The following is an 18,084-nucleotide window of genomic DNA, read 5'->3' on the forward strand; positions in this document are numbered from 1 at the left end:
AAGTAACATGTTATTTTGTATGGTTTTAAGTATATGGTGAAAAATAAACTTGAATATTATTTGCTAATTCATTTCCAGTGCTTTTTCATTATATATGAACTGGTCGATACATTAAATAATGGATTCTTTGATGTGGCAATAATTTACTTGAAATACTGAACTTTTAAATAGTGGAAGCCATACAGGTAAGTTCATAATAACCATCTTTTATCTTGAACTGAAAGTACAATTTATTGTTATTGTACTGCAGCTTGTTTTAAAACTTAACTTTGGGGTACTTCAGACTCTTGATGTCAGGGTCATGAGTTCGGGTCCCATGTTGTGCTTAGAGATTACTTTAAAAGAAAAAACATAAAAACCTTAACTCTGATTATGCAGTGATCAGATACATTATCTTTGGCTTTTGGGGAAGGAGTGCTTGAGAAATCTTAGGTGATCACAAGAAGATAATGCTGCCTTTTTTTCCCTTTTCTTTTCTCTCTCTCTCTCTCTCTCTCTCTTTTTTTTTTTTTTTTAATTAAAATGCCTTTGTAGGAATTTGGGGACAAAATTAAGTTTGAAATATTTCAGTGGTGTCTTTCAGTCCCAAGTCATTGTTGACATCATCCCAGTTCCTTGCAAATACATACAGGTCTGAGACCTTGAAACTGTGAGTTAGTTACAACTTTTCTTAGACGTCATGAATTCTGTATGATAAAAGTCATCAATTTGTACTTTATTAGATTTCATTTGAGTCTTTGCTGAATTTTACATTTCTTTGATAACGGAAGTAAATGTTATGACCTTTGGAGAAAAAGATGGTGTTTGTGTGTGTGTGTGTGTGTGTATCAATTTATTTTCCTGAAAAACCTAGTTGTCCTCAATAAAGCTGAAAAAAATAAAGATTTATAAAATCTTTATGTATTTATAAATGATACTATTTATATTTAATAAGATTTATAAAATCTTTATGTATTTATAAATGATACTATTTATATTTAATAAGATTTATAAAATCTTTATGTATTTATAAATGATACTATTTATATCCTATTTACTCAAACACAACCTTTTTATAGATACTTATTTCTTAATTTTGAGTTGTTATATGAACTTTAAAATAATCTCTTTCTCATTCTTTAATTTAAAAAAACTTAAAATCCTGGGGCTCCTGCCTGGTTCCATCTGTGGAACATGTCACTCTTGATCTCAGGTTTGTGAGTTTGGGCCCCATGTTGAGTGTAGAGATTACTTAAATAATCTTTGAAAAAAATAAACCTTAAAATGCTGCTTTTTAAAGATTTGGAATAGCCTGTCACTTAAATCTGTGAGTTTGGTTTGGCAGCCACTTTTTTCATAAACTTCTGGGCCCCTTTCTAGTTAGTACATCTTGCGTCAGAGGCAACCCCTGTTTTATTTTGATCATCATAAATTAGTTTTGCCTGTTTTTGAAGTTCATGTAAATGGAATAATAGAATATATACTCTTTGCTTCTGGCTTCTTTCATTCAACATAGTGTTTTAGAGATTTATTCTGTGTTGCATATATCAGCAGTTGTTTCTTTCTCATTGCTGCATAGTGTACCAGTACATGGATATGCCACATTTTTTTTTATCCAGTCTCCTATTGATTCTTGGGATAGATCCCAGTTTGAGGTTATTATTAATCAAGCTCCTATGCACATTCTTGTACACATCCTTCACACACCTCACACATCTCATTTTTCTTGGGGAAAATATCTGGGAGTGGAATTGCTGAGTATAGGGGATGTGTAAGTTTCTTAGAAACTGCCAACAGTTTTCCACAGTGTCTCTCCTACTTTTACATGAGCAGCGTATGTGATTTCTCTTGTGTTCTGCATCCTTGCACATCATTGTGGTTTTTAATACACATTTCCCTAGTAACTTCTCATACACTTTTTGCCCATTCATATACCTTATTATGTGATGCATTTTTGCCTTTCATACCCTCATTGCTATTTATACAGTAGTTCCTCCCGCCACTTACCTGAGAGTGTAACACTTTTTGAAGACCCCCCAGGGGATGCCTGAGCTGTGGATAGTACCAAATCTTAAAAATAACTGTTTCTTCCTGTATTATGTAACAGTAATAAAGTTTAATTTACAAATTAGGCACAAGAGATTAACAGCAATTACTAATGATGGAACAATTATAACTATACAGTAATAAAAATTATATAGAGTATGGTGTCTCAATGTTTTACTGTACTATTATCTTTGTGTGATGATGTGACATGCCTACGTGATGAGCCGAAGTGTGATGAACAGCGTAGACATGGTGAAGTAGCATTAGGTTATTATCAACCTTCTGACTTTTCAGAAGAGGGTCACCTGCTTCCACACCACCTTTAACTATAGGTAACTGAAACTGCAGAAAGTGAACCTGGGGGTAAGGGGGGAATGACTATCATAAGGCTGTGTGGTTTCATCACTTGTCTATTGTAAAACTCATTGACCTATGTATAACCTATGATTTAAAAAAAATTGGGAAAAAAGTATAAAAAATTTTAAAAATTGGGTATCTTGATTAGAATTCTGGAAATCCAGATGATAAGGGAATGCAGAATTGAATGTTCATATTATGGACTTTTGCTTTTTGTAAAATATCAGTTGGAAAATAGGTGTTATATAATTTAAGTTTTATTATGATGTCTGGCAGGCTAATGTAGGTAGAAGATACACGGGTTGACTAAAAAACAAAAAGCCCTCAGTTTGCTATATTTTACTGACAAAGAAAAGATTTTATTTATTTGTGAGAGAGAGAACTAATGGAAGGAGCAGAGGGAGAAGGACAAGCAGGCTCCACACAGCAGAGAGCCCAATCTGAGATCATGACCTGAGCTGAAACCAAGAGTCAGATACCCGACCGACTGAGCCACCTAGGAGCCCCTTATTGCCAATTTTCAGGCCAAAAGAGTCAGTGAAAATTTAAATGTTGAGAAACTTTGTGTCTTTTTCTCAACTAACTGTTCAGTTAATGGACTGTATTGTTCCATTTGTTCATCACTTGAAATTGTATTACATCAAAAAGATGAACTTGTAGACGTATTGTCCATTGTTGTAGAGATTTGCCTCTTTCATGGGTGTTTACTCAAGTTTCCTTGGGAGATGATGGCTTTTGAATTTTTGGCCTAATATTTTTGGGTATGTTATTCACTTAATCACACAGTATTTCCCTATACTCTTCGGAGATTTATTATCATTACTATTTTAAGGATTTGAGAGAGAATGAGAGACTGTGTGCTTGAGTAAGCCAGGGGAGTGGCAGAGGGAGGGAGAGGATGCTCAGGGAGACTCCCTACTTGAGTGAGGAGCCCGATGCAGGGCTTCATCCCAGGACCCTGAGATCATGACCTGAGCCAAAATCAAGACTTGGACGCCTAACGGACTGAGCCACACAGGCACCTGAAGATAAATTCTTTGTTGCTTAAAGAAAACCTGTTAGTTAACATTGAAATAAAATTACTTCACTAAGGATTATGTTACATATTTTCATTGTTGTGAATTGCCTATAATGATACCATTTGGTTTATTTATTGCTTTAGCAGCCAGTATTGTGGTCTGTGTCTTCGTTGTGAAAGCAAAGGATCAGATTGAGTTGTGAGCGCTCTTGTATATAAGCTGGCTCTGATGGTAATGTTTGATAACATGGATATCCTCCCATTTCCATACCTCAGACTTCAAAACATACGCTCCTTGGAAGGGAAACCCCACTGCAGAGCGTGTCAATAAAAGTGTGGCTCCTTTAGGGTTTGATACCATGGGAATGTACATCAGAGGAAACACGACCTTTTACATTATTTCTGGCAAGGTGTTTTTCAATATGAACCATTACTAAGTAATACTAAGAGTATTGCTCACCCCTCATGCTTGCTGAAGTATAATCTATATTTTATACATTTCTTTCTTAGAATGTACTTCTATTATAATTTCTGTATTACATAATACAAATTATATGTAATGTAAGGATGATGGTAGACTTGTGTAGTCACTGGAAAAGGATACCTTCTCTCACTCCAAGAGGGGAGAATGTTAGGTGCATTGTTACATAATTGTTAAGAATGGGCTTTCCATATCTTTAATGTTTTATTCTTTAAGAAAAGTCCTCAGAAAAGCATATGTGGTATTAATGGGTGTTTACATTTCTGACTATATGAAAAGTATTAGGGTGTTAGTTTAGAGGAGCCGTCTTTTCACTCTCAACAGTGCATAGTTCTGGCAGGGAGGGTAAAATCCGCATAAACTTGTGTAGTTTTGATGCAGTTTTCTCTTAAAATAAAAAATGGACCAATTTCATCCAAAGTGGTATCATGTAGTCTTGTTACAGTTATGCTTTAAGATTTCAGTTAAGGGAGACCTTTTCTTTTAATGTACTTATTGGCTGCCGCCCTCCCCCCCATATTTGACAGTATCACTCTGAGACAGGTGTTATGATGCTGAGCATCAGGAAATTTGTGTTCTCAGCTCTCTTTGTGTATTACCTTTCTAGGACTTTATGGACTTCAGATCCAAACTGGGAGTATCATGGAATGGCTGTACATGTGCCATAGCTCACTATGCTTTTCTTAATGGTCATTACAGCCCAGTGTACAATAAACCTGGTCATTTCTTTGTAAGACCACTTTAAACAGAATGGTGGTGATTTTGAGTATTGAATTCAGATATTAAGCCACCCTTTTAAAGACAAAATATTGGCAACTAAACTTGAATAGTTCTAGAGATGACGTTTCTAGGTAATATAGGTAATGATTGCTTTGTAAACTGCAGGTTCACATTTTTGAAAAGTTGAGAAGATAGTATTTTTTTAAACTTATTTATTTATTTATGAAAGAGAGAGAGAGAGGCAGAGCCACAGGAGGAGGGAGAAGCAGGCTCCATGCCAGGAACCCAACGTGGGACTCTATCCCGGGACCAAAGGCAGGTGCTAAACCGCTGAGCCACCCAGGAATCCCCAGAAGATAGTATTTTTAGTATTTCTTGTATCATTAAGAATTAATAATATAAGAATTAATAATCCAGTTGTACAGTTTGGCTTCTGGCTCTTCTTATCTGCCTTCCCTTTACCAAAGCAATACAGAGGTACAAATATATACCAAACTAACCTAAGAATCTTCAGTGACTTTCCTAATTGATAACCTCACAAGAATCCTTTGTAGTAGAATATTTGTAGGTGGAAATATATAAAAGATAATTTTTGATTTGTAGTATGTCTTGTTTGAAAAAACATTTTAAGGTTTTATAACTGAGACCATGGGTACTGTTGGATCATTTGGAATCCCCTTAAATTACATGCAGAATTTCATGTTCATATTCTTTTACATGCAAATTTGCTATAGATAGGTTCATACTCCATCCAATGTCCAGGCAAATTTGAGACCCAAATGAGTTTTGAAAACAGTGCTAATTTAGGGTAGATATTTCCAGTATTTAGGGGTCATGTACCCTAACAGTTTAAAAAATTGAGCGCAAACTTGTATATTTATTTCTAATCTCTAATTGTGTTATCATTGTACTAACCTTTTAGATAGGTTTTAAAAAGCATTCTGAAAAAAATAAAATAAAAAAAAAAAATAAAAAGCATTCTGTAAGGATAATACCCAAAACTGTATTCCAGTGGAAAATCTGGGATTAATAGTCTTTGGAGAACATTGGTCCAAGGGATTACTAGGGTAGTTAAGAATCTTTTTTCTGATTGAACACAGCAGACATATTTGCCTGTCCTGGTACAAGTAGAATAAAGTACTATAGAATAGAAATCAGGATCCTCTGTAGAATTTTGGATTACAAGATATCAAGCACTGGTGTGCTGAGGCATCACCAGTGCAGACAAGAGGGCCTATCTATGGAAATGAAAAGGAAGGATTTAGCAAAATAGGCTCTTAATATTTTAAAATTATTAGCAGACTTGGAGACTCAAGGTTTAGGATGTAGTAGTGTTTAATGCCAGAACATAAAATTGAATAGTCCGCTCATCTCCAAGAATTATGAATTCAAAGGAAAATTTTCACTGAATGAAAACTGATGACTGTTAAGAACTTTATATAGATTTAACACTTCTGTCACTTTATTAATTACTGAAATTGGCTAAATTTGATTTTATTGTATTCCTAGGAAGGTGAAAGAAAACATGGATGAAGCTTCCTGAATTCGGCTTCTGGCATGAGTCAAGCTCAGAGATAGGAAATGCTGGTGTCAGTATTCCCTTTCAGGTCAGTCAGTGTCTATTAAGACGGCGTTCCTTGCTTCTCTTTCCTTAGCCGTACCCCCCCCCCCCCCCCCCCCCCGCGATCCTGACTCCTTTGACCTCGTGAGTCTGTGTTGTCCCATGTTTTGAATTAGTGGAGTGTTAATGAATAGTTTATGGCGGCAGCCGAGACTTCTGCTTCTCTGCCTCACCAGGATCACTGCCCTTTTCTCTAAGTTGGAGGCGATGTTTAGCTCCAGACTGCCCTGTCTTTCCTCATGGTATTTATCTTCAGGGAAAAATGAACTGAGAGTAGAAATCACATATTAAATACGTCTTTAAGAAAAAACCTTCCTCTGGGTTTTTAGTGATCCCAAGTCTAGAATTTTAGCCTTAAGTTTCTTGGAAACTGTGTAATCTTAAAAATGGTTTAATGTCATAAATTCAGACCCATACTAGGGATGATACTAGCTCTGTATCTTCCTTGCTGATTTTTACCCTTTTGTAAATAGGTAACGATTTTCCTAGTATTTTGTTAGATATAAAATTTTTTGAAATATTCACATTGTGACCTTTATGACACAATTCCAGTGACAGTATACTGCCATCCTAATAGATCCAGAAAGTATTATTTTAAGGATATTTCCTTCCTAATCACATTATCTGGTGATGATATACAATCTCTTCTTGCTACTAGAAAAGTCGTCCCAGGGACCAGGAGCTTCAGCCTCACCGGGTTCTTGAGTGCAATCTCAACACACAGCTCACCAAATGAATTTGCCCATTTTAACAAGATCCCAGGGGATTTGAGTGCACGCAGACATACTTGGAAACTTTGAGCAATTCCACCCTTTTAAGGTATCTGATGCCCATGCAGCACAAAAATGTGAGAGCTCTGTTTTGCATTGTTATCCAACTCTAGAATATTAACTTTGAATAGGAATTCTCAAAGCTGGTCCCTAGACCCTCTAGGAGCTTAAGAATACACATTCTCAGGTCTAGCTACTAAACAGGAATTTGAGGGTGGGATCCAGCAATGCAGTGTCTTATTTCTTAAAAGACCTTCAGGCAGGAGTGCTTGGCTGGCCCAGTCAGATCATTTGACTCTTGATCTCTGGGTCAGGAGTTCAAGCCCCATCGTGGGTGTAGAGATTAGTTTAAAAAGTAAGTGGGGGTGGTGCCTGGTGGATGGTTCAGTTGGTTGAGTGTCCAACTCAATCTCAGCTCAGGTTTTGAGCTCATGGTTGTGAGTCGGAGCCCTGCATTGGGTTCCATGCTGGGTGTGAAGTCTACTTAAAAAAAAAAAAAAGAAAAAAGAAAAGCCATCCAGGTAAACGGTTTTCATCAGAGAGCCACCAATCTAGAGAATTACTTATTAAAAAATTAGAATTGCCTTTTGAAATTAGAGAATGTTTGTATTGTATGTTCTGTAGACCTTTTGTTGGTATTAAATTTTCAAATTGCTTAATTTGTGTTCCTTAGAATATGAAGAAATAATCGCGAAGTATGTAAGTGGAAAAAACTTAATGTGCATAGGCTAACTGCGCCACAGATCAAAGCTGTGGCATTATGTGGCTATTAGCTTGTCAGGTGGATTTGTCATTGGAACTTTAGGAATTTGAAGTTGATTTTGGAAGAGGTGAATAGTATTTAAAATACCTGCTTTTCATCACAGATATCTTAGTGAAAAGAAAGTGGTTCATTTCAGGAAGATACTAACTTTTACAGTTTATAGAAGTTAATAAAATGCAGAAGTCTTATTAAAAATTCAGTATCTTCAAGTTATCTTTTTAAAGTGTTTCATATGTTTTCAAGAAGTAGCAGAACCCCCTGGGGCTCATTTCGAACACAGACCCACCATTTGAGATTTACAGAGCCCGAGAATTCCAACAGCCTGGTGTTGCTTTGGTGTGGGGACTGCATTTTCAGAGCCACTGTTTTTTTAAGCATTAACATATTTTAACTCTTCCAGCACTTAATCTCAAGATGAGCTCACAAGATTACTAGTTTCAGAGAGAGAGATTACTGAAGAAATATAGGTCCAGTGTATTAATTCAATTCTTGAATATGTTTTAGGTCTGTTACTAGTGACTGTAGCCTAGCAAATTATTTTCTTTGTAACTGAAACTTATGTTTCCAATAGAATATATACAATAGATACTAATTTCTGTTTGCTAACAAAGAATTTATCTTTTTTTTCAGGTCATTTTGTTGGAGAAATGCTTATAAAGACAGAGGAGAAACAAGCCAGAAAACAAACCTTATTTCATTTGTGAATTTATTACTCCATATAAACAACTATGGATATATGAGTATCCTAACATTTGACATTATGCCTCATGGAGTTTTCTTTGGTTAAAATACTATCTGGAATAGTGCAAACTTCCATTATCATTCAGTTTTTTGTTAAGATATATACTTACCCCTTGGTGTGGTCTTTGCCATGGAGAGTAGTACGGTAGTAACCCACAAATACAGAATAGCCAATAAACTCCCCTTTCAACTTCTGTGAGAAGCATTGGAGGGATTTTTTTTTTTACCACCCATGTGGCCTATAACTTTGGGTTGGTCCCAAGATAAGGAGCTAGTCATGAAATTTGGCAATGTTGTGAGAAGAATCCTGGTTTACTACAGCCATATATATTTTAGCCCAAAAAAAGGAAAGAATGGCGGATATGAGCAAGGCAGAGTTTGAGAGTAATGGAAAATTCCTTTCTTCCAAGTTAAACTGATGCCCAATATTATAGAAGTGGGTTAGATTCCAGCTGACTGGGCTTCTTGGGAGCTTTGGATGAGGGCAAAGGACTATTTCCTGATTTTAATTTGGTCCTTAGTTGTGACTCCTCATTGTAATTACAATTTTCTAGCTTACTAGTTAGTTATGCTCTTCTGTACTTGGAGGGAGATACAAGGCTTAGAATCCCAGATTTGGTCTGAAAGGAGAACTATCTCAAGTCAGCACAGGACAGAGGAAAGCAGTGTGTGTTCTATTAGTGGTTCTCCTCATTTATTTAACCAACACTTGGACTAATAAAGCTTTAAAATTTTAAAACAAAACAAAACAAAAAATAAAATAAAATAAAATTTTAAAACAATTTTAGGGCTTTATGATAAAGTATTAGGATATAAAACAGTAACTGCATAAAATATTAAAATTTTCCAAATTCTTTTAAGGTACTTCATAAATCCTTTTTGATAATTCTGGTGTACATAGCCTTCTTTTCCCTGGTCTTTGCTCATCTTCCTCCTTTCTCTTTCTTTTCTTTCTTCTTTCTTTTCTTCTTCTTCCTCTCCTCTCCTCTCCTCCCATTTACCTACCTCCTTGCTTTAGAGACACTAGACTTGCTTGATAAATGCTCTTTATCAGGTCCTTTCACTGTTAACATTTTGGATGCTAAGTCTTCTTCCAGCACTAATAAATTCTTGAGAGCTAGCAGAGTTAACACAGTTCTAAAGCACTTGAGCTTCAAATTGCAGCATCCTGAGATTTTACTGAATAAGGTGAGAATGGCTTGGGAAGACAGTGTATGAAAATGACCTGTTCTCAGAGTGAAACTGAACTCCCTTATAGGTGTTTAACATTTTGATAGTATTGGGCACTAGACGCTGCTCTTTGAAACTATTATGGGTAAAATATGTGCTTTCTAATATAGCCATACTCAGAGTGAGCTAGATCTGAAGATACAGAAGTTTAAATTATTGACTCAGTTATGTTGTCCTCAGTACCATATGGACTGGAATAATGGCTGAGAGGTGATTTTTAAAAATGTATTAGAGAAAGCATGAGTGGGTGGGAGAGGGAGAAGGAGCAGAGTCCTGCTGAGCAGGGGGGCCTGATGCAGGGCTCTATCCCAGGACCCTGAGATCCTAACCGGAGCTGACGGCAGATACTTAACTGACTGAGCCACCCAGGTGTCCCTGATAATTTAAGATAAAATGGAAGTAAAAATGTATACTATTTGCTTTTCAGTGAGTCTGGCCAAAGAATGATATATCCCATTTGTGATGATCTGCTTAATCAGATTGCCCATGGCTTAGATATAAAGCTCTGTATTGTGTATACTTTGGAAGAAGACTGCTTTGGTTTTGAAATGAAGTAGTAGGCGAATCTGTAAACCATTTGGTAAGGTGCTCCTTGAGGATTGCTTTGTCTTCCACAAAAATATGGCTCACACTTTGTACACACTTTATTTGAATGTCAAAGTAGCAGCATTGTCAGTATCTGGTGGAATGAGCTGCCTCATCAGAGAACCAGCAAGAAACCACTCAAGTGCAAGTCTCTATACAATTCAAGTCATCTTCTACTTAAGAAACCAGAACTTTAAGAGTGGACAAGTGTGCAAACTATAGAGCTAAAAGTATTAAATTGTTTGGCTCTGCTTTCAATTCCCAGTAGACACTACTGTTTTACATAATTTACTTCCCCATATGGCATAAAACTGGTAGAAGCTGAGACGGACAACTCAAGGATTGTGTTACCCCCAAGTAATCTTTCACTTTTGTCCTCCTTCCGTGACCCTGCTCTTATGTCAAAATAACTTGCCCAATTTCCCATAATTAAGTTTCATCTGGTACAAGATTTTTTTTTTTTTTTTTTTTTTTTTTTTAAGATTTATTCATGAGAGAGAGGCAGAGATACAGGCAGAGGGAGAAGCAGGCTCTGCACAGGGAGCCTGATGTGGGACTCGATCCCAGAATTCTGAGATCATGCCCTGGGCTTTGAAGGCAGACGCTCAACCACTGAGCCACCTAGGATTCCCCAAGATTTTTTTTTAATCCTTGCTGACTTCCTAGCTTTCATACTATGAAAAGAAGAAAGTTTATCTTCAGTTTAAGTTTAGAAGCCTAAACTTCTAAAAGAATTACTCGTCAGATTTTCTACTTGTTTTCTAGCCTGGCCTTGCCTTTTTTTTTCCACTTTAAAATATTTTTTTTGTATTTATTCATGAGACACACAAGAGAGGCAGAGACACAGGCAGAGGGAGAAGCAGGCTCCATGGAGGGAGCCCAATGTGGGTCTCAATCCTGGGACTGGGATCATGCCTAAGACGCTCAACTGCTGAGCCACCCTGGCGTCCCTGGCCTTGCCTCTTGGATAAACAGTATGTTACTTTTTTTTTTTACGTTACCTTTTAATATGTACTTATAAAGCTGATACTATCTTTGTGCGTATAAAGCTGATACTTTTTTTTTTTTTTTTTTTAAGCTGATACTATCTTAAGCATGATTTTGAGATAATAGAAATTTTCTTTAAAAATCCATTTCTTGGGCAGCCCGGGTGGGTCAGCAGTATAGCACTGTCTTCAGCCCACGGCCTGTCCTGGAGACTGGGGACGAGTCCCATGTCAGGCTCCCTGCATGGAGCCTGCTTCTCCCTCTGCCTGTTGTCTCTGTGCCTCTCTCTGTCTCTCATGAGTAAATAAAATCTTAAAAAAAAAAAAAAAAAAATGAAAATCCATTTCTTGGGACGCCTGCGTGGCTCAGCGGTTGAGCGTCTGCCTTCAGTCCAGGGCATGATCCTGGAGTCCCAGGATCGAGTACCACATTGGGCTCCCTGCATGGGGCCTGCTTCTTTATGTCTCTGCTTCTCTCCGTGTGTCTCATGAATAAATAGAATCCTTAAAAAAAAAAAAAAAAAAAAAAAAATCCCATTTCTTCTATATGTATTAGATGAAGATACCATTTCCCTGACCATTCCTGGCCTATCCACTGCTGCTAACTTTTTTTCTAAAAAGCTATGAACTCAGATACAGTACATGGTTCAATATAGCTGAAAAAATTCCAGTCCAGCCATTATTTAGAAACTTTTACACATTAGTATCCCCTTGAAGTCCTGACACTTGAGATACAAAGAAAACAGATCAACATTTGGGGTTTTATTAAGAACGGTGTAGGAAAAGGCAGTAAGTAAAAATGTCTCTCTGAAATGTGTATACAATGAATGTATGTGGTCTGTGTGACTTTCTGAAATTTTTTTCATTAAAATTCTAACCTCGATAGTTCAGAGTGAGTTGGACTTACTAGTTTGCCATATATTTCTTAAGAGACTATGAGAGACCTGTAGGAAATCTCTAGAAACAGGTAACTTAACACGATGCACTATGTGGCAAATAACCTTGGCTGGCCTTTTTAATTTCCAGTGTTTGTAATGAGGGCACAGGATCTGGCTTTTGAAAATTACTTGATGGATTCACAAGGATAAAAGTTCACAACCAGTATCTTCTTTTAGGCCCCAGTGTCCCGGTTTATATTTTTTGCTGTATCTTAGATTCTGATTTATAAGAACAAGGTAACTGCAAACACACAACATTGTCACCTCCCAATTCAGCATCTTTGGGAACTGCATATTACAAACAAATCAGACCTCCTCCCTCGAATCTGCCTACCAAGTTAGAAAATCATCCTTCAAGGGCAGCAAATTCACACGTTATTTAGTGCTTGAGTAACTTGAGTATCACATATACTCAACTGTTTTTAACGCAGAAATTCACCAGGGCTAATAGAAAATTTCAAGTTAGAAAAAAGATTTTTAATTTTCTTAAATAATCCTATGTACCATTCCACATTGTGGAAATACTTAAGTATGCAGTCTGCAGACAACATTGAAATTTCAGAAAACTGGCACAAATACTTACATCTCTATTTTATAATATATTAGAATCACCATGTCCCATCTTAGAGCCTGTAACAGATAACAGTCCTGAAAATGCAAGAGGTTTACAGTTGAAACATCAAATCTGGAGGTGTTCGCTGTGCCAGAGTCCCAAAACGGGTCCAGAAAGAACTCCATCCCAATTCTGTTAGTCACTGCAGCTGTACTCTATATGCACCTATTAGCAGCTTAACCTGTTGAAAGAAGAGAAACCTAAGTTTCAGAACAGATCCCTTACCAAGTTCCCCTTTCTCAGAAGAAGGAAAATGCATGACCAAGATTTGCCAGTCTTGTTTGGCAAAGTTCTCAAATTGGTCATCAATTCAGGATGTTGGATTTTAAGTGCAGACGATTTGATTTTTAGGTTATTATATAACTTACTGTTACATAGATTTTTGGTCCAGCTTCATTTTACAAAGAAATGTTTAGTGAACAGTCTAGATAAATACGTAATATGTCATACATTAAAAAATAAACCCGAGAATACAGCTCTGACTGCTCAGTCCTGGAGATGACACACAGTCTATGTCTAACACCTGTAGATTCTGGTGCACAGCTATCCCAGAGATCACGTGTTTTCCAGGACAGGCACATCAGGAACACAGCATACACGGCATTCTTGGAATTTTTTTCTGGTGGTGATAATCTGGAGTAGCAATAGGAATAGCTGCACTGAACGTGAGGAAAGGATTTTCACCTTAGCAGAAGGCGCTTCCGTCAACCTTATGAAGAGTTTATTGAGGCCTGCAGCAGGGCTGAACGAGTAAACAAAATGACTATCCTAGGAGAGAGACCACAAAGAGTGTTTTCTCAGACAAACTACATCTGAAGGGCATCGCTCTAAACAAAAACATCGCAGATTCCAATGACATAAAAGAACACAAATTTTATACTTTATATAAAGCAATTTGCTGTGGTAATTTTTCCTTTGATTTTTCAAAATGATACAGATGGCAAAAAAAAGCTTCTAAGATTTATCTGCAAAAACAGCATCCAGATAAATCTTTAGGATTAGCAGGTATCCAGCCACATACAGCATGTTTAAATCTTCATAAACATTAAGGGCTTAATTCAGCCCAAGGAAAGAATTCTTAGAGAAGGAAACGTACACAAAGATTCTTCAAGACCATTTTTTTGTTAAAATTTACATAGCTACTAATAGTTATTATACATCAAAATTACAGTAAAATGTTTCCCTAAAGCTGTAAGCACTAAAACTAAGCATAAAAACACCCATTTTCTACATATTTGAAGCACAGAATGGGTGTACTTTAAAAATTTCCTAAATTCCCTTTAAGTGAATGTAATTATAACGGTGTGAAAAGGCGAACTATTTAAAATCAGACAGTATGTTTCTTGTACCTTAAAAGTTTATATCCAGAACGCTCAAAAGACATTATGGTAAATGTAAGTTAAGGCATATATATAAAACCTTAAAAGTCCAGGCTTTTAATGACAAAATCTAAGATAATTTTACTTTATAGTTATGGGATACAGCCTCATTTCCAACTGGTTTAATTACAGTTAGTGTATTTTATTAAAACACAAAAGTCATCTGTGCTTCTGGATTAGAAGAATGTACTTTTCAATAACGAACTACAAAAATCTTACCAGAAAAACTGGAAGTTGAAATTTATCATTTAAAACTACAGCTTGTACACTACATGGTCCACAGAGCCGAGCAATAACTTCTTTACCCAAAAAGTTGGCATGGAAAATAAATAGCAGGATGCCAGAGCCTGAATAAGGGAGATGTAAAAACATATTTTAATACCAGGCCTAATAGGGCCGCCTTTCAACTCTGCAGAAGGTGCACCTGTATGTGTTGGAAGAAGTCCCCGGAGTATCCCCGAGTACCATGCCCATGCATACCGAGCAATCGGGAGTCCTCCAATTTAGTGTTACCTGGCATTCAACCGCAGACCCCTTTTATTTTTTGTTCAAGTAATCCCTACTGACAGCTCATGGAACAAATATTTAAAAATACGCTTTTCTACATTAATTTTGGTCTAAAAAAAGTATTTAAAAGTTGCTGCTAGGGCACCTGGGTAGCACAGTTGGTTTCGGCTCAGGTCATCATCTCAGGGTCTGGGAATTGAGCCCTACACATCGGGCTCCACACTCACTGGGTGGTGGTCTTGAGATTCTCTCTCTGCCCCTCCTACTTGTGCTCTCTGCAGTAAATACAATCTTTAAAAAATTGCTGCTAAATGTGTAAATGTCCATGGAGGTAAATTTCTATGACAGTTGTCTTTGGGTGTGAGTTTGAATGACTGTCCATTTTTCTCCACATAGTATTTTGCCTTTTCCAAGTTTTCGGATTAATAATAAAACTTGTTGGGGGCGGGGGAAGCATGGGACTTGAAGCTTCCAGTAACTATCCAAAATATTCTGCATGACTCATTTTTCTGAACACCATACTTTTAATATAACAAAATCTATGAACTCTTATGACCTTTCTGATAAGCCTTTTTTAAGATAAAAAAAAAAAAAAAAACCACTGATCCAGATGAGAAAACCACTCCTTTTATGAAGAGACTTCATCAAAAATACCCCAAGGAACCATTTGCTTTATTTGTTCTGTGCCCCTGGCTCTCTTTACCTCTCCTTTCAAGCTATTTGAAGTTAGTTATACTGATTTTGCTCTCTAGCTTTAAAATGCAATACCCCCTCCTCCCACCCCCAGAGCGCTGAGCTTCAAAAGAAAAGGTCTACACAGACAACATAGAGAAAGCTCCTCCTTTGTCTTTCCCCCCTCAGCCCCACCATGAAGGGGCATTTGATCTGAGAGGAGGTTGAGTATTACTATCTGCATAGAGGAGAGTGGTGGGAACTTCAGAAAGACCCAAATGGGGACTAGCAGTTCTGCATTCGGGTACTGTTTAACCAGAATGAGATCTAAGGAAGGGGTGTTTGTTAGCTCTACTCTGACAAACACTTCAAGTTCACAGAGATAAAAGGACAGGAGGGACCCTAGTTTGCTAATAGTTGTCTCACGGTACCAGTAACAACATTTTTCTCTAGCCAAATGAGGTGTTAATCACAATCAGAATCTCGAGGAACCAAGGTCAGTGCTGCTCCAACTGGAGTGTGCTCATAAATCACCTGACATCTCACCAAGGTGACAACTGAGAGTCAGGTCTGGGAGAGGCCTGAGGGTCTGCATTTCTAACGAGCTCCCAGAGCAGGCAGAGGAAAACCTTGAGGATCTTCTACCTGCGGATGATTCTTTGGTAACATTTTAGATAAACAGAGAAGACTTCTGGTGGCCACAGACACTGCATGTGCACAAAAAAACATTCAGTAACCCTCAGGCAGTCCAGGTGCAGGCGCCTGGGAGCCTGGCCCAGCTCAGCTCTGCCCCAGCGAAGGGAAGACAGAGGTGTAGAGGCCAGAGTATGAAGTGGAATGAAAGCTCCAGCCCTGAGAACACCTGCTGCAACTGAGTCTTTTGGAATCTTTTGGGGGGGAGGTGGAGATTTATGTAGTTTACTTCAAAGATTCTCTGGTCATAGGTTTTCTTACCAGATGAAACTTGGAGATTTTTGCTCTAAGTCCTACCCCCACCCCCTCCCTCCATTTTTTTTTAGTTTTTTTGTTTCCCCCCAAAACAAGACTCACTCCCCAGCAGTGCAAATGATCCACTTGGACAGCTGAAACCACAAATGATTCTTCAATGTCAAGTTCACTAAACACTGGTGTTATAAATGACTGTCTTTAATTAAATTTTCATTAATGGACACATTTTTAAAAATGTTTTTGTTTTTTTAACATAAAAGCCAGAACCCAGCTGCATACTTCCATAAAGGCAGAAACAATATTCCCTCCACCTAAACACCCTGGATCCATGTCCTAGTCCTAGAGAAAGGCCACACCATGTCATGGTCTTGCCTGCAGAGCAGCTGTTAAGAAGAGGCTAGGAAGCAGAACCAAAGTTCCCATCTCCTGCTACTCAACTTTCCTATGGGCCAAGACACTTTCTTTTAGTGAAATTCAGGAAAAACACCGATTCTGGGCTTAAAATCTTAAAGCTAGTGTAAATTTCATATAACTCAATTTTAATAAAAAGTAGAGTTATTAAGATCCAACTTTCATACTTTTCTTCTTCCCCTCTGGTGAAAAAAACGTTTCATTAAAGCATGGGGAATAGCACTCGTGGGCAGAAAGAACAGCCTCAACTTCCGTGCTTTTTATTTTTAAAAAATTTAAAAGATTGGGCGGCCAGGGTGGCTTAGCGGTTTAACACTGCCTTCAGCCCAGAGCATGATCCTGGAGACCCAGGATTGAGTCCCATGTCCTGCTCCCCACATGGAGCCTGCTTCTTCTCCCTCTGCCTATGTCTCTGCCTCTCTCTGTGTCTCTCATGAATAAATAAAATCTCAAAAAAAAAAAAAAAATCAAAGATTGATTTATTTTGGAGGGGCTGGGGGGAGAATCTCAATTAGACCCCCCTCTGAACGTGGAGCCCAATCTCATAACCCCGAGATCATGACCTGAGCCATAATCAAGTCAGACGCTTAACCAACTAAGCCACCAGGCACCCCTATGCTTTTATTTTTTATTTTTATTTTTAGATTTTATGTATTTATTCATGAGAGAGAGAGAGAGAGGCAGAGGGAGAAGCAGGCTCCACGCAGGGAGCCCGACACAGGACTCGATCCCTGGTCTCTAGGATCAGGAACCTGGGCTGAAGGCGGCGCTAAACTGCTGAGCCACCTGGGATGCCCTGCTTTTTATTTTTTAAAAGACTTTATTTGTCAGAACGAGCACAAGCAGGGGGGTAGGGGCAGGGAGAGAAAGAGGGAGAAGCAGGCTCCCCGTTGAACAGGGAGCCTGACTTGGGCTCTATCCCAGGACTCTTGGATCATGATCTGAAGGGATCCTTCACTGACTGAGCCATCCAGGTGCTCTCCCCTATGCTTTTTTTAAACAGTGCTCTGTGGATCCCTTAAAGTCACCTGGGATGTTAGGTATTAGCTGGGTCTCTTTTTTTCTGCCAGAGTAGCTCTGCTATTCAGTATTTTACATAATTGTGATATATAATGGAATTCTTTTGAGGTCATGTTCACAGAATTCTTTTTAAAAATCAGTTGAGGGGCTCCTTGGTTGGTTGGGCATCTGGCTTCAGCTCAGGTCATGATCCCGAGGTTCTGCGATTGAGTCCCACAACAGGCTCCCTGCTCCAAGGGGAGCCTGCTTCTCCCTCTCCCTTTGCCTGCCGTTCCCTCTGCTTGTGCTCAATCTCTCTG

The 18,084-nt window shown here is 38.0% G+C and overlaps 3 protein-coding genes across 25 annotated transcripts in view; 2 read left to right on the forward strand and 1 right to left on the reverse strand.

Annotated features, from left to right (window-relative positions):
- Positions 1–13,617, forward strand: part of PSPC1 (paraspeckle component 1) — a 106,217-nt gene extending 92,600 nt beyond the window's left edge. For 4 of the 15 annotated variants that reach the window (XM_072795902.1, XM_072795894.1, XM_072795906.1 and 1 more), the window contains 3 exons: positions 6,111–6,208; positions 6,881–7,041; positions 8,386–13,617. In XM_072795902.1, coding sequence (XP_072652003.1) covers positions 6,111–6,144 — 34 coding nt within the window. In that variant the 3' untranslated portion in view covers positions 6,145–6,208; positions 6,881–7,041; positions 8,386–13,617. Of the gene's footprint in view, positions 1–78; positions 186–534; positions 4,924–6,110; positions 6,209–6,880; positions 7,070–8,385 lie in introns of those variants that run through there. The other 11 variants (XM_072795903.1, XM_072795909.1, XM_072795905.1 and 8 more) reach the window with 9 other exon arrangements.
- The window catches only part of LOC140615859 (zinc finger MYM-type protein 5-like), a 179,739-nt gene that overhangs the window by 160,232 nt on the left and 1,423 nt on the right, over positions 1–18,084 (forward strand). The window contains exons 14-16 of one of the 3 annotated variants that reach the window (XR_012016365.1): positions 6,111–6,208; positions 6,881–7,041; positions 8,386–11,285. The gene's annotated coding sequence lies outside the window, so the exon portion shown is untranslated. Of the gene's footprint in view, positions 1–6,110; positions 6,209–6,880; positions 7,042–8,385; positions 13,618–18,084 lie in introns of those variants that run through there. The other 2 variants (XR_012016366.1, XR_012016364.1) reach the window with 2 other exon arrangements.
- MPHOSPH8 (M-phase phosphoprotein 8) overlaps positions 12,691–18,084 on the reverse strand; it is a 51,778-nt gene continuing 46,384 nt past the window's right edge. For 3 of the 7 annotated variants that reach the window (XR_012016362.1, XR_012016361.1, XM_072795852.1), the window contains 3 exons: positions 14,447–14,574; positions 13,533–13,616; positions 12,691–13,029 (listed from right to left, as the gene is read on the reverse strand). Coding sequence is in view for 5 of the 7 variants with exons in the window: in XM_072795852.1 (XP_072651953.1) it covers positions 12,988–13,029; positions 13,533–13,616; positions 14,447–14,574 (254 nt within the window). In the remaining 2 variants the exon portion in view is untranslated. Of the gene's footprint in view, positions 13,030–13,371; positions 13,617–14,446; positions 14,575–16,591; positions 18,082–18,084 lie in introns of those variants that run through there. The other 4 variants (XM_072795856.1, XM_072795853.1, XM_072795851.1 and 1 more) reach the window with 2 other exon arrangements.

Source organism: Canis lupus, chromosome 24 (assembly GCF_048164855.1).
Source record: "Canis lupus baileyi chromosome 24, mCanLup2.hap1, whole genome shotgun sequence".
Lineage (NCBI taxonomy): Eukaryota > Metazoa > Chordata > Mammalia > Carnivora > Canidae > Canis > Canis lupus.